This window comes from Drosophila ficusphila, unplaced genomic scaffold, assembly GCF_018152265.1.
Source record: "Drosophila ficusphila isolate 14025-0441.05 unplaced genomic scaffold, ASM1815226v1 contig_414, whole genome shotgun sequence".
Taxonomy (NCBI): domain Eukaryota; kingdom Metazoa; phylum Arthropoda; class Insecta; order Diptera; family Drosophilidae; genus Drosophila; species Drosophila ficusphila.
The window spans coordinates 20,539,983-20,566,037 of NW_025064328.1; the positions used below are offsets into that span (position 1 = coordinate 20,539,983).

At 39.3% G+C, this 26,055-nt stretch overlaps 2 protein-coding genes across 3 annotated transcripts; one reads left to right on the forward strand and one right to left on the reverse strand.

Moving 5' to 3' along the window:
* The first annotated feature begins 773 nt into the window (after positions 1 to 773).
* Positions 774 to 3,286, forward strand: LOC108098721 (cytosolic non-specific dipeptidase). The gene is made up of 6 exons (XM_017201843.2): positions 774 to 960; positions 1,512 to 2,280; positions 2,346 to 2,413; positions 2,474 to 2,738; positions 2,797 to 3,048; positions 3,103 to 3,286. Exons 1-6 carry the CDS (start codon positions 923 to 925, stop codon positions 3,145 to 3,147), a joined length of 1,437 nt encoding a protein of 478 aa, XP_017057332.1. The 5' UTR covers positions 774 to 922; the 3' UTR covers positions 3,148 to 3,286.
* Positions 3,287 to 5,835: 2,549 nt separating this feature from the next.
* LOC108098691 (inactive serine protease scarface) lies at positions 5,836 to 20,543 on the reverse strand. 2 transcript variants are annotated; one of them, XM_017201811.1, is made up of 7 exons: positions 20,466 to 20,543; positions 18,239 to 18,599; positions 14,515 to 14,682; positions 8,774 to 9,525; positions 8,563 to 8,715; positions 8,237 to 8,505; positions 5,836 to 6,683 (listed from the first exon to the last, which is right to left on the reverse strand). In XM_017201811.1, the coding sequence occupies exons 2-7, from the start codon at positions 18,563 to 18,565 to the stop codon at positions 6,391 to 6,393; spliced, it is 1,962 nt and encodes a 653-aa protein (XP_017057300.1). In that variant the 5' UTR covers positions 18,566 to 18,599; positions 20,466 to 20,543; the 3' UTR covers positions 5,836 to 6,390. The 2 variants fall into 2 exon arrangements, with proteins under 2 accessions (XP_017057300.1, XP_017057292.1); XM_017201803.1 differs by lacking the exon at positions 20,466 to 20,543 and adding an exon at positions 18,998 to 19,020.
* Between the last annotated feature and the right edge of the window lie 5,512 nt (positions 20,544 to 26,055).

The following is a 26,055-nucleotide window of genomic DNA, read 5'->3' on the forward strand; positions in this document are numbered from 1 at the left end:
GATAACGTCATTGTTTTTCATCAGACGACTATGATTTTTTGAGTATCAAGTTATTTAACTAGTCTGGTTTATAAAAAAATGTATAAAAAATTTCATAAAAATCGGACAACTATGTATATCATATAGCTGCCATAGGAAAGATCGAAAAATCTATTTCGATTTAACGGAAATAAAATGATAACAACGTTATTTCTCATCAGAAAATCATTTTAGGAATATACAGTTTTCTAACGACTCTTGAATAACAAATAAAATTTCATCAAAGTAGGACGACTATATCATATGAACAATAGTCAAAAATATGGAAAATTAATAGAAAAGACGTCGTAGCTTCGATGTTGTTTGACTTTGTGTATTCTGTTCGTAATATTTGATGACTGCAAGGGTATATAAGCTTCGGCTTGCCGAAGCTAGCTTCCTTTCTTGTTTAATCTTCATTTTAGACTTTAGAAAGTTCATAAGATGTTAATTTGGCAACGCCTTCTAACATTTTCGTGTTTTTCTCGATTTTACTTTGCTCATCTCGGTACCGGGTTGTAAACAAACTATGGGAAAAAATAGTTTTTCAAATATTCTTGCTCACTCTTATAAACTTCGTGTTTTTTCAATCTGCATACTACTAGGCTTTACCCTCAAAATATTCTTTTTAACAGGCAGAAAACGACGTATCCGTGTTTCCCACCAAAGTTTACTAGTTTTGAAAAAACCCAATTTTGATGGAACACGATTTCTTCGTCTGGTAACACTGCGGTTTATTTAAACGGTCCTGCCGCGGTCACATTGCTGTCCATTTTATATTTGTACTCAATCCATTTTTGTTGTACTTTGTATATAAGCGCGCGCCCACTTCGTTCGGATTTAAACGGTTAACGCCCGTAGTTCGTTGCATTTCTCCAGTAGTCCGAGACAACTCCACAGTACGATGGCCGAGCTTTCGAATGAACTTCAGCAATTATTTGCGTGAGTAGAATGGGTCTGCGTGAGTACGGGTCTAGAGATGCAGAGATGCCTTCAATGTGTGAGTTACTTTCCTCACATATACTTCCAAGCCAGTATATGTACAAGTTTTGTGCTACGGCATCTTTAGAATTAACTCAGTTATGAAAAACAAAGGCAGTAACCTGATAAGGGATAGCAAGAAAATAACACGTCTGCATTCATATTTTTTCAAGGGGAACATTATTTTTATTATATTATAATTAATATGTTATCCAGTCGTATATATTGATACACACGTCGCCAGGACCGACGTGTTTAATGGCAACAACTGAACATATCGAGTGAAATGTGTTTTTTTATCATTGACCTAACTGTCCAGAGCTCGTTTTAATAGTTGTATTTCCTTATCGGTTTGTGTTGGAAAGTCACAAATAGAAAGTCTCCCCAGCAACGGGTATTTGCTTATCCAGGGGCTGAGCCGCAAACTGATAACAGTTCTTGTGCTTTTATGTTCGCATATGTAAGCTTTACACGCCTTTATCAAATGGTCATAAACCGCAATCTCTTTTTAGCTTTGTTGATGGCAAGAAGAGCGATTACATCGAGGCCCTGAGAAATGTTGTGGGGATACAGTCGGTTTCAGCATGGCCCGATAAGCGCGGTGAGATTGATCGCATGGTAGACTGGACTGCGGAACGACTGAGGAGCCTGGGCGCTGAGATAGAACTGGCGGATGTGGGCAAGCAGACCTTGCCAAGCGGCCAGATAATCCCTCTACCAAAGGTTCTGCTTGGAACCTTGGGCAGTGACACCTCCAAGAAGACCGTGTTGGTCTACGGACATCTGGATGTGCAGCCCGCCTTAAAAGAAGACGGCTGGAACACTAATCCTTTTGAGCTCACTGAGGTGGATGGCAAGCTATTCGGGCGCGGTGCCTCCGACGACAAAGGACCTGTCCTGTGCTGGATTCACGCCATCGAGGCTTACCAGAAGCTCAACATTCCGCTACCTCTGAATGTGAAATTCGTTTTTGAAGGAATGGAGGAGAGCGGCAGTGAAGGTCTCGACGAATTGTTGATGCAGCGCAAAAACGATTTCCTAGCCGATGTCGATTATGTTTGTATCTCGGACAACTACTGGCTGGGAAAAAAACGTCCTTGCCTTACTTATGGGCTCCGTGGGCTTGCATACTTTCAAGTGGAGGTGGAATGCTCAAACAAAGATTTGCACAGTGGTGTGTTTGGGGGCACCGTCCATGAAGCTATGCCAGATCTTTGCTACTTACTCAGCATTCTTGTAGACAAGGACACCAAAATCCTGGTCCCTGGAGTCGAACGCGACGTGAGTAGTTCGTCATAGTCAAAAACCTTTTTTTTAACGCTGTGATTCTTTTTTCACTCGTGCAGGTTGCCCCTCAGCTGAAGAACGAGCAATCAATTTACGAAAACATTGACTTCGAAGTTTCTGAGTACAAGTCAGTTAATCTTATCTCTATCTAAAGTCGTAAATCTTATAATCCATGTTAATTCTATAGGAAAGACATTGGTGTTGACCAGCTGCCGCATAATAGCGATAAAATCAGACTGCTACAAGCCAGGTGGCGTTATCCCAGTCTGTCTGTCCACGGAATCGAGGGTGCATTTTATGAACCAGGCGCGAAAACAGTTATTCCGAAAAAAGTGATTGGCAAGTTTTCCATTCGCCTTGTGCCCGATCAGGACCCAAAGCACATTGAAGAATGTGTAGTTAATTATCTTAATGATAAATGGGCTGAGCGTGGTTCGCCAAATAAAATGAAGGTTCGTTGTCGGAAAAGTTAAGCATTTATATATGTATATTCATGATTTTTGATTAAAGGTTGTTATGCTCTCGGCTGGCAAGCCCTGGACTGAGGACCCAAACCATCCGCATTATGAGGCTGCGAAGCGGGCTATTAAGCATGTTTTCAATGTAGAACCGGACATGACTCGTGAGGGGGGCTCCATACCAGTAACATTGACATTGCAGGAAGCAACTGGGAAAAACGTGATCCTCGTACCAGTGGGAGCATGTGACGACGGAGCTCACTCTCAAAATGAAAAAATCGATATTTACAACTACATTGAAGGCGTAAGTTAGCTTTGATGCTTTTCTTTGCTCAATTTAAACCTTTTATTTTTTAAGACTAAACTTCTTGGCGCCTATCTGCACGAAGTGGGAAAATTATAAATACATACTGCTATTTTCATAAAACACATTAACCCGATGAAACATCACAATGGTGCCCTTATTGAAACAAATTTAATGTGAATAATAAGACTTTAACTGCAAAATAAATATGGTATTTTATTTTGTTTCAGTACGGAAATTGCCGCTTTTTACGAATCCATTAAAGTTTTTGTCAACCAGCAAATACCCGTTGCTTAAAGAATCAATCTTAGTGGTTATCATGGAAAAGATAAAAAATATATACAGTAGAATATTGTTATAACGACTCCGCTTATAGTGTCTGTCCGGGTATTGCGACGAAAACTCGTCGATCCCTTGAAAGCGGATTCTACTGTACATTTCTTTTGGCATTTTTAATTTAAAAAAACAAATTTTTAAATTGCGTGTTCAGTACCGAAAGAGAGAGTGCAAGTAAATCGTAAAAGAATTGTTTTTCGATGTATTTTTTAGCGAACTGTCGATATGAGCATGGCAGACGAAAAGTTGCCACCTGTTTCATATTTTACAGCTGATAATAAATTTAAATTGGAGCGCGAAAGCAAATACAATAGAATCCGCTTATAGCGACTTCCAAGGGACCGACGATTTTTCGTCGTTATACCCGGAAGACGAAGAAGGCTTTAAGTGTATAAGTCTGTTTAGGGACCAATCAAGCCATGGAGTTTTCGTCGCAAAAACCGAACGGACACTATAAGCGGATTCTACTGTATTTTAGAAAAAAAAATTAATATTAGATTTAAAAAAAGGACAGATTTCCGGATGAAAAATCTAAAAAAAAAGGACAAATTTCAGGTATGCGGATGATTTTCAATTTTTTTCCGGATGAAGCGTTAAAAACAGGACAGATCTGTCCGGAAAAAGGACATATTGACATCACTGGTTTTAAGGCTATCTTGCTAAAACTTTCCCAAAAGTTATGTTGTGACAATCAAATAGCTACCATACGAGAGATTGAAAAAAAATTATCACTTTTTAACTAATCTAACTAACCTTTGAATTAAGAAAAAAATTCATAAAAATCGCGCATATAACTGACATATGAAAGATTGAGAAATCTATATACAGTGGCGGATTTACGGAGGGGGTTTTAGGGGTTCAAACCCCTACCAAAAAAACCCCGCAGAGCGGTAAAATTGAATTGAAACTATTCGCTTTTTCCGTATTCGTATTTTTTTTCAATCGAAAACCACTCTTGAATTTAGAATTAGATTTCATGAAAACCGTATGACTTTATTATACGGCTGTCATAGGAAAAAAAACTACATACATATGTACATATATAAGATTATTAAAATTAAAGGGAAAAAATTAAAACGTCGTCGCAGATGGTGTTTTAAAACACTCTTAAATTTTAAATTAAGTATAAAAATCGGATGTCATACGAAAGATTGAAAAATATATACAAAATTAATGAAATAAAATGTATAACCTCGTTACTTTTTTGGTATAGGTATGATATTAATTTTTGAAAAGTAAGTGCGGAGTGCGTATTACTACGCCTACGAGTGTGGCGATTAAGTTCTGGAAATAAAGTTATAATAAGAAAAGTGGCAACACAGTGATCTTTCTTCAGTTCAAGTCAAATTTTGAAGGTCGATCTTTAATGCGTGTTTCTCGGAAGTGCTTTGTTAACCCTTTCAGGACCATACGATTATGAGAGGTAAAACATGTCAACTAGTTAGGATGATTCATAGAGCACCTAAAAATCATATTTCTAAATAAAAATATATGAAACTTTCCTATTTTTTTTGGGGCACATTAATAAATAATTATGTAAGTAATACGTTCAAAAACCCATCTTATATATAAAAATGAATCGCAAAATGTGTTGGTAAGCGCATCACATGAAAACGGCTTGTACTAAATAAAATTACATTAATCCTTATGATGGTTATTTAGCTGTCTTTTATTTTTTGCTTGGGACATATGTGTCCCCGTGGTCGTCAAAAGGTTAAGATGCGTCAGGAAAATGAGCGATTGACTTTACAAGCAACGTGTCGTGATCCAATCGGTTCATTTGTTGTGCTTGAGTTCTTGGCGAACAAGAGCATTCCAACGTTGCCGCAGCTACCCTGATATAGCCCCCTGCGACTTTTTCTTATTACCTAGGATGAAGTCATACCTCAAGGGAATACACCATGGTGACGTACGGGAGGTCAAGGAAGCCGTCACGAAGGTGCTGAACGGTCTAACTTTGGAGGATTACCAAGGGTGCATCCAATCGTGGGAGCAACGTTGGAAACGTTGTGTTAGGGAAGACTATTGTGAAGGTTCGATTCAAATTTGATTTCCGTTCCTGTTCTAAACGAATTTTAAAGAAATTATAGAAAATTAATAAAAAAAAGCGCCATTGCTTCTATGTGCTTCTCGACACTTGTGATGACTGCAAGGGTATATAAGCTTCAGCTTACCAAAGCAAGCTTCCTTTCTTGTTGTACCCTAATTTTTAATTTTAGTCAGAAGTTTGCAACGCAGTGAAGGAGGTACCTCAAACCCCACCGATTGCATAATTTTTTAGAATTTCAAGTTGAACCGAGAACAAAATTTCATAAAAATCGCACAACTAAATTATACAGCTACCATATAAAAGATTATAAAATCTATATAGAATTGGCTGAAATAAAATTATAACATTTCAGCCGACGAGCATGATTTTTGGAATATAGAGTTTTCAAAACAATTTTGATATATCTTAATCGATTTTCTTTATTTAAAAATTAATTTATAATCTAAATTTAGACGTGCAGACACTTTTTACAACATTAAAAAAATAATAATATTATAAGTATTTGATTTACGATATAGGAAAAGCTTTAAATAACAGTAAATGTATAAGAAGATGTTGCAGGATAGATGTGGTTGTGCGTTTGTCAGGAGTACAATAGTGCCTATGCCTAAAAAGTTCACATCTTAAGACTTACTGTACTATGTAGTGAAATATAATATTTGTATAATCTCGATTTCATTGTGGTTGGCATGCGGTGAGTTGATCGCTCCAAAATTATTCGTTCAACATATAGCTTATAACTAAGTATTTTACAACTCGCAATACATGTTAACGGCAACATTTTTCATCTGAATTCGATCTACATATATACTTCGACAGAACGTAAAGGATTCAAACTGGAGCTGGTACATATTTACTTGGGCTGCTTGGTTAATATCTGTAGCATGGGCGTGCCTTTGTCCTTCGTCGTTCACATATTTCTTCCTCCGAAGTCCTTTGTAGAGCCGAAGTCGTGCTTAGAACCGCTTAAGTAAAAGCGGCTTGTTTCTGTCGGCGAACGCCGTGTTGATCCACTTAATGTCGGGCTTGGCAAAGCGGACTGTCTGCCCGTCGCCGCAGGAGCTTTCTCCGGCGAAAATTCCCTTGAGGCGAACGTTTGAACCGCTTCCGCAAGCGAGCGCGCTGCCCACGTCGAATTGGCAGGCGTCGAACTTAGTGGCGCTGCAAACGCTGCTGTCGTCGGCTCCACAGTCGTTGCGGCTCAGCGCCGATGTGTCGGTCACGTGCATCAGAGCGCCCTCTTCATGGACTGCCGGGCGGGAAGGAGTGGAAGTTAGAGTGGTTCGGATCGGATGAACAAAAACAAATGGATAATAGATTATGGGCAATTATAGGTTCCTAAACTAAAAATCGAAATGATCTATTTCAAATATAAATGTGGGGGCCACTCAGTTCACGATTTCTGGACAGTAAAGCGGACGTAGCTTATTTTCGTATCCTTGCAGAAGGTAGAAAAATATGATTAAATAGACTAAATTTTAATGTAGGTGGTATGTACAAAGGTGATAGAACTGGCCTCACTTTTTACTGTGTGGGTAACAAAGTTTGCTGATTTTGCAATATCAAACTTTTTTGAGAAAAAATTAGTCTCTATTGACCCTTTTACAATGAAACAAAATTATAACATAGTTTTTTTTTAATGATTTTTGGAATATAAAGATTTGAACAATTGTTAAATTTCAAATTACATTTCATGAAAATTGGAAGACTATAACGTATATCTTTTTTCTAACTGTTATTGAAATTTGGATTAAATTTGATCAAAATCGGATAACTCTATCATATAGCTGCCATAGGAAAGATCGAAAAGTCTATATAAAAATAACAGAAATAAAATTATAACATCGTTGATTTTAATCAGAGAAAAATGATTTTTGGAATATCAAGTTTTCTGACGACTTTAGAATTACGAATTAAATTTATTCAAAATTTTACGACTATATCATATAGCTGCCATATGAACAATAGTCGAAAATATGGAAAATTAATAGAAAAATCGTTATAGCTTCAATTTTGTTTGGCCTCTATGTATTTGGTTCGACATATTTAATGACTGCAAGGGTATATAAGCTTCGACTTGCCGAAGCTAGCTTCCTATCTTGTTTAACTACTATTGAATTTCGAATTAAATTTTATAAAACTTGGATAACTATATCATATAGCTGCCATAGGAAAGATCGAAAACATACGAGTATGATTTCAAGAACATCAAGTTTTTAACTACACTTGAATCGAGAAAAAATTTCTTAAAAATCGGACACTATCATATGGCTGCCACAGGAAAAATCGAAAAATTCATATAGAATTAACGGAAATAAAACGGTAACATCTTTGTTTTTCATCAGACAAGCATAATTTCTGGAATACAGAGTTTCCTAACCTAGAGTCGTTAGGAAACTCTGTACTACTAAATTTCATTAAAATCGGACGACTATATCATATTGCTGTCATATGAACAATAGTCGAAAATATGGGAAACTAATAGATCGTCATAGCTTCGATGTAGCTTAGCCTTTATGTATTTAGTTAAACTCTTTGAGGTCTGCAAGGTTATATAATCTTCGGCTTGCCGAAGCTAGCTTTCTTTCTTGTTTATTCATAAAATGTAAAAAACATAAAAAATAGTTAGGTGTAGCATTTTTTTTATAACGTAAAAAAAAAAAAAACTTAAAATTCGGGCTTCTAAACTAGCAAGTCGTAAAAGATTTACTATGAATATGTGATGAGTCTTCTCTACGCATTCTTTAGTGCTACAATATGCGAAAAGCGAAAGCGAAAAGAAACACTTTTGGGAAAACTTACTCGATAAGGCTTGTTTTCCCCAGCCGGAGGTGACGCACTGCTCGGTTGCCTTTGGGTCCTCATCGCTGATGCAAATGGGCTGGATGTGTGTGGCAAACTCCAGGCGCTTTTCGAGACGGATGATGGCCAGGTCGTGGGCGTTGGTCGAGGGGTCATACGAAGGGTGCACGTCGATGGTCTTGGCCCCAGTCAGCTGGAACGGCAGAGGTTCGTTTGTGCTGCCCAGCTCCCACTCGCCGGCCTTCACGCGTATGTCGCTCACCGGCAGGCTGAGGTATTCCAGTTATTATGGACTCAATCGGGGAAAAACGAAGGGGTCGACTTACCCGTTCACGCAGCTGGCGGTGGTCAGCACGAACTCGTCTCCGATAATGGCTCCGCCGCAGATCAGCGTTTTGCTGGACTCTCGCAGGATCATGGCCTGCCAGGGGATCTCGGCAAAGTTGGCATCCAGGTCCTTCACTCCTGTGGGCTTGGTCCTGCAAAAAGCAAGGGTCCTGGTTAATGTGGATCAAAGAACAGGAAGTGCGTGCTCACCGTTTGTTCCTCGTCGCGCAAACTCCGGCCAAATTGACGGGCCATGGGTCCACGTAGTTGGGGTCTCGGCAGCACTTGCCTGGGGTGCCGTTTTCCGCCTGCAGGCAGTCAGTGAGGGGCACACGGAAGGCCACCTCCATGGGGCTCAGCTCCACAGGAGTCTCGGAAAGCACTCCAATTGAGTTGCAGAAGTTCTCAGAGGTGCACACGAGGGCCGAGGCGCACTTGGCGAAGTGCTTCGGGACGTCGCCGGGTTGTGGCGAGGGGAAGATCTGGGGGGAAAGCTGGTCCTCCCCACGGTAGATCGGCTTCTCGTTCGAAGGCTGCGGCACGCGATCAGGCTCAAAGCGCGGTATCTCGTTGGCCGACACAGGTGGCAGGTACTCGTTGGTGGGCCGGCGCGTCGGCTGCGGGCGGGGTTGCGGCCTTGTCTTGCCTTGGCTGGGGGTGCTGCGAGGTGGCTGGGCGGCCGTAGGTGGCGGCTGGTAAACGGGTCGCCGGGTCGTCTGAATGGGCTCGTAGCTGGGTCGCCGGGTGGTCGGGGGCGGCAGGTACTCGTTGGTGGGTCGCGGAGCTGGCGCCGCCGTCGTAGGCTGGGGACGGTACACTGGCTGGGTGGTGCGCACAGCGGGGACCGTCGGGTTCGTCGGCAGCGGGAAGGTCTTGTCCGGCAGATTGAAGATATAGCCGTCCTCGGTCAACGTGGTTGAGGGCATTCGGCAGCAGACATCGGGCGCAGAACAGCGACTGGGCTGTGGAGGAAAAAGAGGCGTATGAGAAGAGCTCCGCTAGTTCGTTATGGGTGTCTGCGCCACACAAATCGACTGCCAGTAGTTGCAATCATTAAAACGCCCAGTGCGGAACTGAGCATTTCGCGCCTGGGAGATAATTGTAAGCTAGAAAGCTTCAGTTCATGGACATATATGTCATATATGTCATGCAACACACCGTGGGCGGACTCTCCGAGCCTTCTCGGTGCCACCCCTCTTTGCTACAATTGCAGATGGGGCTGTATGTGCTTCGTCAAGTTTGTCGCCCGGGTCTGTTGTTCATTGAAGCCGTCGGCCATTGAGAGGGGGTGAACGGTGGAAGCGACTTCGGCCGCAGTGCCCACACGATTAGTGCACAAGTTGAGAGAAGTAGAAGCCAGCGAAAAAGCCAAATTATAACTACTTGATTGTTTTTGACAAACGAGTCCATTCGTATTCAAGGGTCCGGTAGCAAGTTTTTTATACAACGGCAATTAGCAGAGTGGCGACGATTCCATCGATTTAAATATATTTCCAACAAATAAGAAATAAAAAATGCCTTCAGCTGCGGAAACATTAGGTCGTTGACGAGTTTACAGCGCTTTTTTTGAAGCGGCTAACAACAAGTTGCGCAGTCGTTAACCATTAGCACTAGCGCCAAGAAGAGAAAAATGTTAGCCAAATGGCCCACCGGCTCGAGATGGCGGTTGTGCGCTTTCCGACCACCTTTTCACACGCAGTTAAGGGTCAGAGGAGATGTCATCGGGTCTTGGCCTTGGACCTACTATTACGCTCACTTTGTATGTCATAAATCATAACTCACGGGGCAGTGGCCTGCGCATGTAATGGCAAAATAATGTGCTCATTTGTTTAAAATTAACCAAAACAGGGCCGTGGGCAGTAATTGCTGATAGCATGTCTGTTTGCCTCCGAGTACGAGTCCGGCATGGTAGATAAATATAATTAATTAAAATAAACGCGCTTCCGTTTGGCAAGTGCTGGTCCAACCTGGTCTCAGTTGAGGTCGTTAATGGAAATGCCCATTATCGCTCTGCTGTAAAGCTTGTCCTTCTGATCGAGCGGCGACAGCCCCATTTAATTTCTTAACATTGTCATTAGGCACAACTGGCGACCGTCTGGCTTCATTTGCATCAATTAAGCGTTAATCAAATATTATCTAAATGTAGACTTCAATCGCAATGGCGTTTCGAGGAGCAGCACAAGCATTTAGCTTATGTAATTCATGTTATTATTAGGGAGGGCCTGCGAGAAAACAGGACGGAGAACGGCGCATAATTTTGATCAATGACAACAAGCTTTTCTGAGCAGGCGAAATCCCTGTAAAACATCAATCCTCGCCCCTGAGAGGCGATTACCTGGGACCGCCACTGGCCATTGCATAGCTTATGATCAATCATCTTACGCCAAGATAACAACTTCGACAACAAAAATTTCAAGCTACTTGTGTACCAGCGACAGCTAAAATATGTAATCGCCAGTAACATGAGAGCGGGGAGACTCCAAAATGCTTTTAATAAATGTTGTTGCTGGCTATAAAAGACAAGTTGTCCATTATTGTTGTTGTCAATGTTCCATAGATTGTCTGGCGCAATTTGTTAATAATGTTGCAATTACTATAAGTATTTATATATTAACGGCCATATATATATATATATGTATATATATATATATTTAAAAATCTGTATTTTCAGAGACGTTACCAAGTTCAGCAGAGGCAATAAAAAAGGTGATAATATCCGTGAATCCACTTGGATAGTAGGTACACCAGTGGGCCGAAGTCGTTTTTATGGCTCGGGGAAAGGTCAAGCCGTGGCGACATCTACTGCAGCGAAATTTACGACAGTAATGCCTTACTGCAAACATAGAACTATTTTATGACTGCATTAATGCGCCACTAGCACAGCACTAAATTCAGCATTCTTACTCCTCCCCTCTTTCTGCAGACAATTTATGTGCCGATAAATTGTTTGTCAGTTTTTGATTTGGCCGTTTTACGAGAAGTTGTCTTAAGTCCGGGCCACGTCAAATCCAGTTGCACCGCAGAGGAGAAGCTTCTGCGAGCCAGCGCAGGCCCTGAAGTGCAAGTGAATACAGGTCGTCAGGTATTTGTGACACAAGTTCGGCGCTTAAGTCTTTTGTTTATGCTACATGCATTGCAATTTATGATTAAGCATCAAATCCAGCGGCATGGGTCTAAAGCCCATTATTTATGGCCAAACAAGATGGCAAATAATGCAACGAAAATGCTCCAGCGAAAAACTAATTAATTATAGGTGACGTCAGGTCGGCAAGGTGTCGTCGTTAACAGCAAACATACATTTATGCTAATTATAACAAAGCCATTGACATTGTATTGATATGTAACGATCGCTGTCGCTTAACGGCAGACTAATAAAACCATAACAATAATAATAGTCGTAAAATACGCATTAAGCCAGAGTTCGGCCAACAAAGCCACTCTGCAGAGCCATCCGCGATTCAAATAAATGTTAAGCGCTGTCAACGACTTTCAGGCAGCCATGAAAGCATGCGATCAAGCTGACGCAGACCCCGAGCTCGACCTAGACCTTGAGTTCAGTGCTTAAGTTTCTCCGACGGCTGCATGCTAAGACACTCGATCTGCTCTGTTTGCTCCGCGTGCTTTGCAGCGGACGTGTTCAGCGGCACTGGCCTGTTACAGCTTAAGCAGTGTCAAAACGACGTGAAGTTGTGAGCCATAGGTTTACTTAAGACCAGCGCCAAACCAATATCGAGTTGGATGTGTTTGGATCGCTCCCTCACCAACTCATTAAGGAGACTCTTAAAAATGTGTATCTTGAAAATGAGAGTGCAAAACCTTCCTCTATTTTTGATGTTAAAAAATGGACTTTAAAAAACAAAAAAGACGCTAGCTTCCGCAGGCCGAAGGCTATGAACCCTTGCAGTTAAATTTGACATCTACAAATTAAACGATTATATTTATCATAAGTACTTTTTTATAAAGTAGGTTCATATGGTAGATTTTTCTCTATTTTTTCTATAACTTTCTAATATTTCACCTTCCTAATCAGATTTTAATAAAAATGTGCCTGTTTGTTTACCGACAACGAAGTTTTAGCATTGCATAATAATTTTGATATTACATTAATTTGAACAATTTTTACGATTTTTTCTATGTGAGCTATAAATGTACTCTTTGGATAAAAAAAAACTAAGAGTTTTTTATATAGTAAACTTTTATATAATTTTTAATAAGCCTTTTGATTTTTTTATGCTATAACACTTTATAGTCGACTGTTGGCGATACGGCCAAATTAATTAAGAATATATATACATACTTCATGCAGTCACTCCGTTGCTAACTTCTGAAATTATTAACCCCTTTGCAAGTTTTGAGAAAGGTCCATTATATCAGGTACAGTATAGGTAAGTGGATAGCGACAAAATTACAAAAATTTGATCAAATATAATAAATACGAGAAATAAAAAGGTTTTTTTTTTAACATTTCGTAATCGAGTTTTTCCTAAAATGCAATTTTTGCTAGAATAATATTTATATAATTTATAATATTTATCTGGTTAGCGGTTTCGGTCTCTTCGTTTGGTCCCCGTTCGCCATGCAGTACTCACTGCCAGAATTCAGCGACCTTGCCAGCATTCCTTGCATATTTCATTGCTAAAGTGGGGTACCCGAATCGTGTACCCTTCGCACCTATGTACATCGCTTGTGCATCCTCGACATGGACCTAATTGTGGTCATCTTGTTGATAATGTAGTTGTTGCTCTGCTGGCATGCCACACAACTGACGTTAATGCCTGCATAACTTAACGAGTCTGGCTATTATTGTAAGTAATGGTCGCTGGGCAGACGGAAATCATGTGTCGCAATGAGGGTCAACCAGAAATGTCTTTAATCGTAGGCCCGCAAAACTGAAGAGGATGAGAACTATGAAAAGCAACCTTAGTGGAAAAACTGTGCCTAAACTTGGGCAAGGGGTTAGAATTGGTAAGCATTGCCAAAGAGTGCAGGGGATGCCAGCGATGATATCACTGAAGACGACCTGCAGCTGTTGCGTCGCTGCCTGCACTGCAACATATTTCACTTGCCGCGCTCGTTTTTTCAGGCATTGCATGCAGCGGCACTGTACGCAACTGACCCGTTTTTCCGGCCATTGCATGTAAGTAAATTATGCAATTGCACTGGTCTGGTGAAAATCAGAGATCTCTCATAGCCCCAAGTCGCTACCTCTCAGAGTCTTGGCCTCTCCCGATGCGCGGTAAGCTGGACTGTTGTACCGATTTACCCCTTCTCACACATATATTTATATATATATGTCTGTATACATATTTTTTTCCCCCTGGTAGGCAGTAATTTAACACTTTGTGACTTGGATGCGTGTATGTAAGGCATTACTTGTAGGCTCAACCGCATTCCAGTTTGATTATTGCCTGGTGGCATCAAGTTCGTTGCCGCTGCCAGAGTTTTTGAATTAAATTTTCGCCCCATGGCAATGTCATTGCTGGGACTGGCGCGAAATGCACTTGAAAAGTGGACCAAGTGGACATTCAACTTAAACGAAGCTGGTTGCCCGCTTGAGAACCTTTTGGCCATTTGGCGGTATAGCTTTGGAGAATCCCAAGCCTAAATTAGAGCAGACTCTAAAACTAATTGTGTGCTAATAAGCTGTCGGTGTTTCGTGGGCTGCTGTGCTGGTTTTTGTGGTTTCCCATGCATCAACGGGCTTGTGAAATGCTGAAATCGTTGCGGTCGAGTCTAATTCCGGCAGAGCCAATTGCTTCTACTTGGTTCGTTTTGTTTGGGCGTCTGGCTCGTCATTGGTAACACATTCAAACAGCTACTTCGCTAATGGAATTATGCTATGTCGATTAAATGAAAAATCCCAATGTACAAATGAGGCAGAGTCTAGATTTCCCAACTGTTTTGTTAGCAAACAGTTCTCTGGTCGGCGACAGTCCCTAATACGCACTTACCCCTTGCTTCTTTACGTAGTTAATGGCACTTATTTCACCATTGCGACAGTTTTCTGGGGCAACACAGTCCGAGTCGCGGGGACAGGAGACAAACGGCACGGGAGTTGTGGTTGTTGTGGTGGTGGGCGGCTTATAGGTGCAGCACACGTCAGTTTCCGGCTCGCAGTTCTGAGAATAAAAAGTAATGTGTGTCAGAGTTTAAAATAATTCTTTAATTAAAAAATTGACGAACGCCCAGACCAAAGTATCGACCTTAATGTTGCAACGCAACCCCACTGATTGAGATTGCAGTCGTCTTTGCCAAAAGGTCACCAAAGTTTAGCAACTTGCATAAATGATGTGCTAAAAAGTGTCCAGCCAGATTGTAGTGGCAGTGGTCAGCGTCTATGTGCTTGAAACTTTTGCATTTACATTGAACTTTGCCGCTGTCGTCTTGCGGACCTTCGCTTATATTGCTAAATTTTTTTCACATCTAAGCGCTGTCTTTTGGTCAGCTGGCATTTAGCAATTGAACAATTGCAAATTAATAACTCTGTCAGCCTGAGGCCAGAGATCAAAAGCCGCAACAGTAGCTTGAGGCGGGATCGCCTTGACGATGTTGCAGCTTAAGAATCTAATAAAGAGTTCCCTATCGGGTACAGCTGCCAAAAAAGCGACGTCATGCCATGAAAGAAGAGTTTAAATAACCAGTTCAGACTGCGAAGTTCCCAAACTGGCACCCCATATATCAATCAGCCTCTGAATATTACAAATTAAACTGTCTAAGTCCCCTTATTTATGTCTGCTTTTATGTCTCCTCAAGCAAGAAAAGCTAAAATCGAAAACCCATTTTAATGTTTTTAAGACTATTCTGAAGCACGACCTTGACTAATGAAGATCTTTGGCCTGAGCGTGAGTTTAGAATGCTAAGTGGATATTAAATAGCACGGATATATTTTAAAGCAATCATTTTGGACTTGAAACACAGAATACCAGCTTCGGTGGTTTTTGAAAGTACTCAAATCTGGTTTATGTGTATGTGAAATGGTTAAAAATAGCTTTATGAAGCCCATGTGTGGCATTGCTTGTGCTGTGGAAACTAAAAGAACGTACGGCACGTGCTTTAAATCCGTGTTCAAGACGTTTACACGGTCCCGGAACTTATAAAATAAAACAACATCGTCGTAACGGAAGCCAGAGCAATTGGGGAAGATCCCCGACAATTTCAATACACAACAATTGCTGAAGTTTGACATCATCATTTTGTTTACTTTATTTTAATTGCTTATGCGCTGCTTACTAGTAACGTACCTCCCGATACTACAGCTAATTATTCCCAAATATAATTGATCTGTGAGCCGCAAATATTACCTCAATTGTTTGCTTTTTTTCAGTTGTTTTTGCTCGCTATTCACACAGTATGGCGAAAGAGCTTGACAAATTTCCCGACAAGCCTTCAAGAATACATTTTGCAAAAAGCAATTGAATTTCGAGAGTTTCCATTCTCTTTTTTTCTTTGTGATTATGTTTGGATTAAGGATGTTGAATTTAAAGTTCTTGAACTATTTTAGTAGTTACGTGTTAATAATTACGAACCTATTTTTTTCAATTTCTTTTATCCTTTTATCAAAATGTATACTGTTCTTTTAAAATGTTTTTTTTTCTAAACGTTTTGATTATTTTTAAAACACAAAACAAAGCAGGAAGAAAAAAAATATATACATATTATATTATAATTATATTGATATAATTGAATTAATTGATTATTATATATCGTTAGTTAATGCCTTCTGTCCATAAAATATAAAATGGTGTGTTTTCAAAATCTATAGATACTTTATGGCAGTCTTGTTGCTTGTTACAAAAACTTCGTTTTTACCATTAAAACAACTCTTTTTTTAACTGGGGACTCTGGAAAATTCATTAGATTCACACAACTTATTTCCACGATTTTTTTTTTAGTGTGTATTGTACCTTGGTATATGAACTACACATTTTTATATTAACGACGAAAATAGGAACAATTTGGGTATTAAAAACAAGAAAGGAAGCTAGCTTCGGCAACCCGAAGCTTATATACCCTTGCAGTCATCAAATATGTCGATCAAAATGCATTGGGGCTAAACAACATTGAAACTAGGACTATGGCAGCTATATGATATTGTTGTCCGATTTTTATGAAATTTAATATGCAATTCAAGAGCCGAGCTAGAACCCTCTCTATTCCAAAAACAATGCTTGTCTGATGAAAAACAACGATGTTATAATTTGATTTGCCGTATTTCTATATAGATTTTTCGATCTTTCCTATGGCCGCTATATGATAACATTGTCGGATTTTAATGAAATTTTTTTCTCGATTTAATGGTTATTAAAAAACTCCATGTTTTGAATTTTATATGTTATAATTTATGTTATAATTTTTTTTCATTATATATATTTATATTTTTTGATCTTTTGTATGGCAGCTATATGGTGGAGTAATCCGAATTTGATAAAATTTTATCCGAAATTCAATGGTGGTTAGAAAACGCCATTTGGAAGAAATCAAGTCGATCTGATCAAAAACAACGGCGTTAGAATTTTTTATTTCAATCTCTTGTATGGGAGCTATCCCATATAGTCGCCCGATACGGCCAGTTCCTACTTATATACTGCGTGCTATAAAAACACACCTTTTGGAAAAGTTTCAGCAAGATAGCTTTAAAACTGAGAGACTAGTTTGAGAAGAAACGGACAGGAGGACAGGAGGACAGACGGACAGACGGACAGACGTACAGACGTATTTCGATTCAGATCGTGATCCCGATCAAGAAAATATGTATTATATTTATGGGGTTTGAGGTGTCTCCTTCACTGCGTTGCAAACTTCTGGCCAAAATTATAATACCTTTTGCTCTGCAAGGGTATAAAAATAGACATTCTTAACTGAACATGAAAAATGTATTCAGACGGTAAGAAAATCATTTTTAATTTATATGTATATGATGTATAATAAATATGATTTATAATATATATGATATATAAAATATGATATATGATATTTAATCTTTAAAAACAATAGTTTCGACCTACTCTTAAATGCGTTTAATTGCATTCAGTACTGCCCGTAGGGGCTATGTATCTGTTAGGATTTTTAAAGCCCTGCTCTGGTAGAGGAGCTCGATCAAGACTTTGATCGAGTGCACATACATACATATGTACATACACATATATACATAAATTGTTTTTTTTTGGTCGAAAGCGAACCTCGTGAGGGGCAATTAAACATGAACTTCGCTTTTTATTCAATTTTGTGGGATTACGAAATTCCCAATCGCTATGGTCTTTCCAGCACGTATGTGGGCTGGTGTTTCGGACTTCGGTAATGACAAACCGGAAAATAACGGTAACAGTGCCAAACAACTCAACTCAAGCCAACCACAAAAGCAACAACAAAAGCTAGCGATACAGAAAATGCAGATCAGGCGAGCTAATCAAGCAACAACAACCGCAATATTTTGCTGTTTATCGCCACAGACGAGCTTTTAATTTTTCGATTTAGGTCTCCGTCGGGCGCGAACGGATCCAATTGGCTGGCTTCGATTGGGGAACAGAGGCCGCTTGTCAAGCGACTACATTTTCTGACCCGGAAAAACCCCAAATCAATATCCCATTATGCAATAGACGGCTAAATGAAAGGGCACCAAACCGAATATTGAATATTAAAAAGGTTCCGAATATCGGTTGAGAGGCAGCAACTTACTTGTATCCTGGGCAACTGTTGGGTGAAGAATCCGTTCAGACACTGGTCTTTGCGAACACATTGCTGGCCGGAGATGCACTTCAGGTACTCCTTGGGTGGCAGATAGGTGGGTCCTTGAAAGGGGGACGCTTGCCTGCTGATAATGGCGTGATTGAGAAACACGTTTGACGAGGGATTGACTGAAAGATGGGTCTCCTTGTGATCCCTGATGCCGTTTTGGTACTGGCCGTTTAGAAACATGTTGCCCTGGTAGTCGGCACTGGCCAATGCAATCACTGCCAGAACAATGAGTAAGCCAAGGTGCTCACAAAATCGTAAAGTGGTCATAGCTGTTCGACTCTCTGGATGCGGGCCTGAAAAACTAGAGAACGCCAGAAAATGAATTATTGCGGGTGACAAAGCGTCATATAAATAAAGCAAATGGAATTCTCAGACTGCACGGGTGGCGCAAGTTCAACACCTTTTTATTGCAAACACATAGTGATGACATAATTTGATCAGGCGAGAACATCTGATGGCCAGTACTGACTCTTTTATCAGTGGAAAAGTGTAGCTTAGCCCGTCCAGGACTCTAGAGACTGGAGATTATTCTATGGAAAACCGTCTTGACTTTCCGCCAAACCACTCTTCCAAGGATAATTGCTGCAGTCCAAAATTATTGAAGTGTAAAGTTGACGGGTGTTAAAATTTTGGAAAGTTACCCCTATCAGTAAAGTTAAAATCTTGATTGAACAAATCGAAAGCAAACTTTTCACATACGAAATCATTGAGGGTTTACGAGAGGTATATAAAACGTAAAACTAGCCAACATCACATCCGGATATGCTTAATTCGCTTGGGGAATTCTAACGCGATCTGAGTCACTGATTTTAAAATCGCAAAGAACAGGATGATTTTGCATGTATTCTATCGCCAAATCGATCATTCAGCCAAATTGCGGCATGCGTTCGTCGTGAGTCAAACCTAAAAATAGTAAAAAAGCCGCTCTGATCCAAAGCAAAAACAAAAATGGAATATCTAAATATAAGTATGTGTGTATAAACAAATCAAATTGCTGGTTTTTACCCAAACAAAATTTGCATAAAATATTTTCTGGCTTTTTTGACAAATTTGAATGACAATCAGTTTGTATTCAAATTTAGAAATTTCTGTGAATTTCTACTTTCTATTTCATGAAAAACAATGTTTTTCGCGCAGTCATCAAATTCCACTGGCATACTTTTTTCGGATATTAACAAAAATGTTACTTTTTCAGAGAAGGAAGTAAACCCCTTAGATATAAAACTTTCTTTATCTGGATATAATAAACAAACATTTTTGAGTTAAAATAAATTTATGAGTTTTCAAATTCTGAATTGATTCTGATACTCTGTGGGCCGTCTCCCAAAAAGATAACGATAAAGATAAAATACAAATATAAGAGTCCCTGCCACTTTTCAAAAAGAAAAATGCCTTGTCTCATATTTTGCCATCGGCAATGATGCGGCTAGTCCAGTTATATGCCAAAGCCCAGCCGCATTAATCCCGCATTTCAACTCTTCCACTCAATTGCCATATGCATATATGCAAATTGTATTTTGTTGCTGTTGTTTCAGAAGCTGGGGGTTCTGACGCTGGCGAGTTGTCTGTTGGCTGCCGTTTCTGCTGCATTTCCGTGGGCGCTTTTCACATAAATTAAAACTGCAAATTTTTTGCCTTGCCGCATTTGGCAACAATTCAACAAAACACAGTACAAAACAACAAACAGCAAAGTTCAGATCGCATCACCAACAAATAAATTTCGACTAAGCTAAACACAATGCACAGTGGCAGCCAAATCCGAAGACGAAATGGCTTTGCAGACTGACGGACGGGCGGACGGGCGGACGGAGGCTGGGACTCGGCAACCTCGAAGCAGCGACAACTGAAACCGAATCAATGGAACTATCCATCAATCAATCAACCGCAAGTGAATTTAATTTTTAGCCACAAAAAGCTGCGGCTGCACAGCTTAAAGTCGCTAAGCTGCAGCCCAATTGGCCTAAATGCATTGTTGCCTGTGCGAGGGTGGCTTGTGTGAGAGCCCACGGCTATATTAATTGTGTCCTTTGGTGTCCTTTAACTTTCACTTGACCACCGGCAGTCAGATTGTCGTGGTAATTGCTAAGCTACGTCCGGATCCCTTCCCGGATGTGGCCTACGGATGACCGATTCCACACTGGTCACTGCTCTAGGGGCACACACTTACACTGAGAAAATGCCAAATACTTTTGGACACGAACGCGCGAGCGAACAACTTGAATATGATTGTGAATATTTAACCAAGATCGTTTGTTTTATACGTGCCCAGCAAAGCTAGCCACAGAGCAAAGCAGTAGCAGCGCAGCCCGCGTCTGCATAAAGAGTCGCAGTCGCAGCCTCCTCCGCCGAAGAAGCGAACAAGTGATTTGGTGGGAGCCGCAGCCGCAGTCGCGGCTCAGCTGGCGCCGGCAGATGAGTCAACGCCTGCGCTGACGCTGTCGTCGACATCAGCGCAGCGCAGGTGCTCTCCGCATGCTCGCTTTCGGACAGTGCGGATCTTGATCTTGGCTTCTCTGCCCAGAGTAAGCGCACAGGCGCAAAAGAAGCTTGGCTCTCAGTCCGATCTGAAGACTCTAATTTCTCGTCTTCCGCTCGTCTGGCGCCGCGGCTTAATTTGGCTTGAGCATTCCAGGGGCTTTACATTTTTAGTAGTGCTATTTCGGGCTCTATTGGGAGCTATTACCTATTAATTGTGGTTTCAGGGTCTGGTTTTGGACTTGGACAGGTTATTGCACACAAAGGTTGCTTTGGGGATTCAAAGAGTGCCCGCAAATGTTTCTGAGACATGCAAATAGTCCCACTCAACCTTAAAGCAACTAAGAGACGACGAATAATAAAATAAATCCGGACAGTTCTAGGTATAAGGGTTCAAAATAAATGGTATCGGAGGAGAAGTGAATCTTCAAGGTCTAAACAAAGCTGGCGTTAAACATCACATACTGCTGCCAGCGGGCGAAGTAAAATTGAAACCAAATCAGGTCATCATTGAAGACAAACATAATCCAAAAAACTCATTTCGCAATTCAACAAATCAAATTAAACCAAACATTTTTCTACCAACATACTGATACAATTTGTTGCACAAATCACTACGAGTGGTTTTTGGCTGCACGCATTTATTTAATTTAAGGTCGTGGTAATTTATGTTGGATGTTCGTCAGTAGACAATATCTAAGTTCGGAGTTATCTTGTAAAAACTGAGACATACAATATTTAACGATTTTCAAACACCTAATACATTTGCTGATATTAAGCCCCTATTTTTGAAAACGAAGGAAGTGGACAGGTTTGACTTAAACCTTTCCAGTAAGACCGAAATATTTTTTGTACTTAGTTAGATAGATTTCAAACAATAAAGGAAGCTTGCTTCAGCCAGCCGGAGCTTAAATACCCTTGCAGTCATCAATTATGTTTAACAAAATACATAAAGGCTAAACAAGCTATGACAATTTTTCTATTAATTTTCTAGATTTTCGATACGATATAGGACGTTCAATTCTTTTTAGGCATAGCTTTTAAATATCTATTGTCGGAACGAACTGCTTAATGAATGCGTAACAAAATCGAAGCTATGACGATTTTTCTATTTATTTTCTATATTTTGTTTCTTACAATTCCCTTTAATAACCTTGCAGAGGGTGTTATAATTTCAGTCAGAAATTTGCAATGCAATGAAGGAGACACCTCAGACCCCATAAAGTATATATATTCTTGATCAGCATCACGATCAGAATCGAAATGCGTCTGTCCGTCTGTTCGTCTGTCCGTTTCTACGTAAACTAGTCTCTCAGTTTTAAGGCTATCTTGCTGAAATTTTCCGAAAAGGTGTGTAGTTATTGCACGCAGTAATTAAGTCGGAACGGGCCGGATTGGCCGACTACATCGGATAGCTCCCATACGAGAGAATGAAATAAAAAATTTTCACGCCGTTGTTTTTGATCAGATCGACTTGATTCCTTTCAAATGACGTTTTCTAACTACTGTTGAATTTCGGATTCAATTTTATCAAAATCGGATAACTCTATTATATAGCTGCCATAGGAAAGATCGAAAATATATACACTGGTCGGCATATATATTTTGACAATAATAAAAGTAAAATAGACTCGAAACTTGAACTTGCTTCTTTTAACTTTCGGTATCAATGGAAAGGTAATTAAAATGCCGTTTGAATGATACCATACTTTTCTTAACTCATTTGATATTTATTGAAAAGGGCAATTTTTAAAAAAATTAAAAAAAAATTTTTTTATAATATTGAATATTAAAATTTTTGGATGCAAAAAGTTTCTTAAAACAAAAAAAAGAGTAACTGCAAAAAGAATTTTTCAAAAATAATTTTTCATTTATTTTTTTATAATTTTTTAAAAATGTTTAGAAATACGCAGTTAAGCCATATTTTTCTCTTTTCCATACAAATTTTTTCCGACATTGTCACCTTCGAAAAATCATAAAAAAGAAAAGAAAAATTATTTTTGAAAAATTCTTTTTGCAGTTACTATTATTATACCTTTGCAGAGCAAATGGATATTATAATTTCACTCAGAAGTTTGCAACGCAGTGAAGGAGACACCTCAGACCCCATAAAGTATATATATTCTTCATCAGCATCACGATCAGAATCCAAATATGTAGGTACGTCTGTCCGTCTGTCCTCCTGTCTGTTTCTACGCAAACTAGTCTCTCAGTTTTAAAGCTATCTTGCTGAAACTTTCCCAAAAGTTGTGTAGTTATGTCAGCTATATAATAACGTTATCGGATTTCAATGAAATTTTTTCTCGATCTTAGGCTTATTAAAAATCTCCATATATTGAAAATCATGTTGGTGGAATTAAAAACAAGACGTTATAATTTTTTTCCATTGTTTATGTATATTTTTTCGATCTTTCCTATGGCACCTATATGATAGAGTTATCCGATTTTGATAAAATTTAATCCGATTTTCAATAGTAGTTAGAAAACGCCATCTGGAAGAAATCAAGTCAATCTGAGCAAAAACGATGGAGTAAGAATTTTTTTTTCAATCTCTTGTATGGGAGCTATCCTATATAGTCGCCCGATCCGGCCAGTTCCGACTTATATACTGCGTGCAATAACTACACACCTTTTGGGAAAGTTTCTGCAAGATAGCCTTAAAACTGAGAGACTAGTTTGCGTAGAAACGGACAGACGGACAGACGTATTTCGATTCAGTTCGTAATTCTGATCAAGAATATATATACTTTATGTGGTCTGAGGGGTCTCTTTCACTGCGTTGCAAACTTCTGACTGAAATTATAATACTCTTTGCTCTGCAAGGGTACAAAAATCGTCATGTATCGTCATATAAATCGTTTATGTATTTTGTTCGACATATTTGAATTCTACAAGGGTATAAAAGCTTCGGCTTGCCGAATCTAGCTTCCTTTCTTGTTTTTACATACCTATGTATGTAAGTTGGCCAATATTTTATTTAGCATCTAAATTTATGACATATGTGGTTTTCGACTCCGACGATTCTTGCTTGTATACTCGTACGTTTTGCAATAAGGGGAATAATTCTTAAAAACTTTTATAGGAACTTTTTGTTAGTTCCAAAAAAATGGGTTTCGTAAGTAAGTTCAGACTGAGTGCATAAAACGTTCGACTTAGTCTACATTGATGGGTGGAACGGGGTCTTTAGTTGTGTGTGATCAAACCAGTTCTACATCAATAAAGTGTGATTGATATAAAACTGATCTATTAGTTTTTTAGCCGCATCTTTACGCGTTAGTCGAGACATGACAAAACCTTCCATGAAACTTTAGGCGCCGATCCGCATAAAGTTGCTTAGCTGAGCGTAGCGGCGTCAAAAATATTTTGGAGTCCGTTCTCCTTGACGAGAATTAATTAATTAGTGGTTTCTGTTCGTCTTAACATTCCTACAGATGTTGACGTATTTATTTTCTCATCTAGCAAAATGAGCATTTTATAGCCCATCGTGCCCCAAGGTACGTTAATATGAGTGAATCACAACCATTCTATTATACGAGTAGAAAATATGTTGCCTTTAATTCTACTTATTATTTACGCACAATAAACCGCATGTGGTTGGGTAACATAAATAATCAGTCTCACATTCGGCAAGCCACACAAGTTGACTCAGCGTGAATCATATGCAAACGCCTTCAAAATGTTAATTATGCTGGTAGCTGGCTAGAAAACAGAACGTAGGCGGCGAAAACATTTCCGAAAGTATGTAGGAGAGGAGAACGTATTTGCTTTTTGCTGTAAATTGTATAAAAAATTTATAATAATACAAACATACCTCAACTATCTGACCTAGACTATAATCTGCATGATTAAACTTAACTATTACACCTTCCGCTAAGTATTTTCTCCAAAAATTTGTGTTGTCCAAACTATAGGACGAATAAAATGCCAAGTTCGACTTGTTTGACGAGCTTAATTAGAAAATACATGCGCCCTTTCCGGAGTCGAAGTTCCGTCACCTGAAAGATGCTATTCCACAAACACATGTTTATAGCTTGCAGAGGGTATTAGTACTTCAATCAGAAGTTTGCAATGCAGTGAAGGAGAAACCTCAGACCCCATATATATTCTTGATCAGCATCACGATCTGAATCGAAATACATATGTATGTACATCTGTCTTAATGTCTGTTTCTATTAAAGTAGTCTCTCAGTTTTAAAGCTATCTTGCTGAAACTTCACCAAAAGTTGTGTAGTTATTGCACGGAATGGGCCGGATCGGGTGACTATATCGGATAGCTCCCATTGAAAATAAATATTACGCCGTTGTTTTTAATTATATCGACTTGATTTCTTCCAGATGAATTATTATAGAATAATAATAATAACGTTCTCCGATTATTATAAAATTTTTCTCTCGATTCAAGGGTTATTAAAGAACTCCATATTTTAACAAGAAAGGAAGCTAGCTTCGGCAAGTCGAAGCTTATATAACCTGGCAGTCAGCAAGTAAGGTATGCGGAATGAAATACGAACAAAATTGAACGGGTTCGCAAAAGATTATAAGAACTTATAGAGATAAACAAAATACACGATAACTAACAGTACTATTCTAGCTTGCATTACAAAAAATTGTAGCTTTCTCTGAGGACAGTAGAGCGTCGAAATTTAATTTGCACATATTGTGCATATAACCCATTTCAGCCAAAAAATACAATTTTTCATTACTTTTCGGCTAAGGGGCTTAGGAAAACGTTTATTTATAAAATTATTTCGGATATTCAGAGTGGAAAAAAATTGGAAGGAGTCCCTGGTTCCGGAAAAAAAATTTGCATTGCAGAAGTCTCAAGTTAGAGCAAAATTAAAGGCTGAAATTGTGGGCCGCACAGCTAAATCGTATTGTGCGCTGGCAAAAAAATACAATGTGAGCGACAAAACTGAAAAAAAATACATAAAAGAATTGAAAGTGATAAAATATTAAAAAAAAAACTGTTCCTAAAGTCTCAGATGCCCAGAGAGAGACTATCAAACAGAGCTACTACTACTACTAGGAATTTGTTTTCTGCAAGCAGTTCTAAGGTTTGCATAATGGACAATGGAGGGCCATGAATGGGCTCTAAAATATTACTTTAAGCTCCCCAATACTCAACCACCATAAAAAGTTACTCAAATTACAAAAACCAAGTTTCCTAAAATTGTTTTATTGTGGCTGGCCATTAGTGAGCGTGGAATAATCGATCCTGTGTTTTTTAAGGCAGGATTAGCCTTGAATGCGCAGCAATACAAAGACAAATGTCTTCTTGAACA

What these genes read in the sequence shown, in the direction of transcription:
- LOC108098691 (XM_017201803.1), bottom strand. An exon ending in ACTACGTAAAGAAGCAAGGG is followed by an intron (nt 9,526 to 14,514) that starts GTAAGTGCGTAT and finishes TTTCCTCCACAG; the next exon opens with CCCAGTCGCTGTTCTGCGCC. An exon ending in ACCGCCAGCTGCGTGAACGG is followed by an intron (nt 8,506 to 8,562) that starts GTAAGTCGACCC and finishes GGAATACCTCAG; the next exon opens with CCTGCCGGTGAGCGACATAC.
- LOC108098721 (XM_017201843.2), top strand. Translation starts at nt 923, where the DNA reads ATGGCCGAGCTTTCGAATGAACTTCAGCAATTATTTGC. An exon ending in GAACTTCAGCAATTATTTGC is followed by an intron (nt 961 to 1,511) that starts GTGAGTAGAATG and finishes ATCTCTTTTTAG; the next exon opens with CTTTGTTGATGGCAAGAAGA. An exon ending in TCCCTGGAGTCGAACGCGAC is followed by an intron (nt 2,281 to 2,345) that starts GTGAGTAGTTCG and finishes TCACTCGTGCAG; the next exon opens with GTTGCCCCTCAGCTGAAGAA.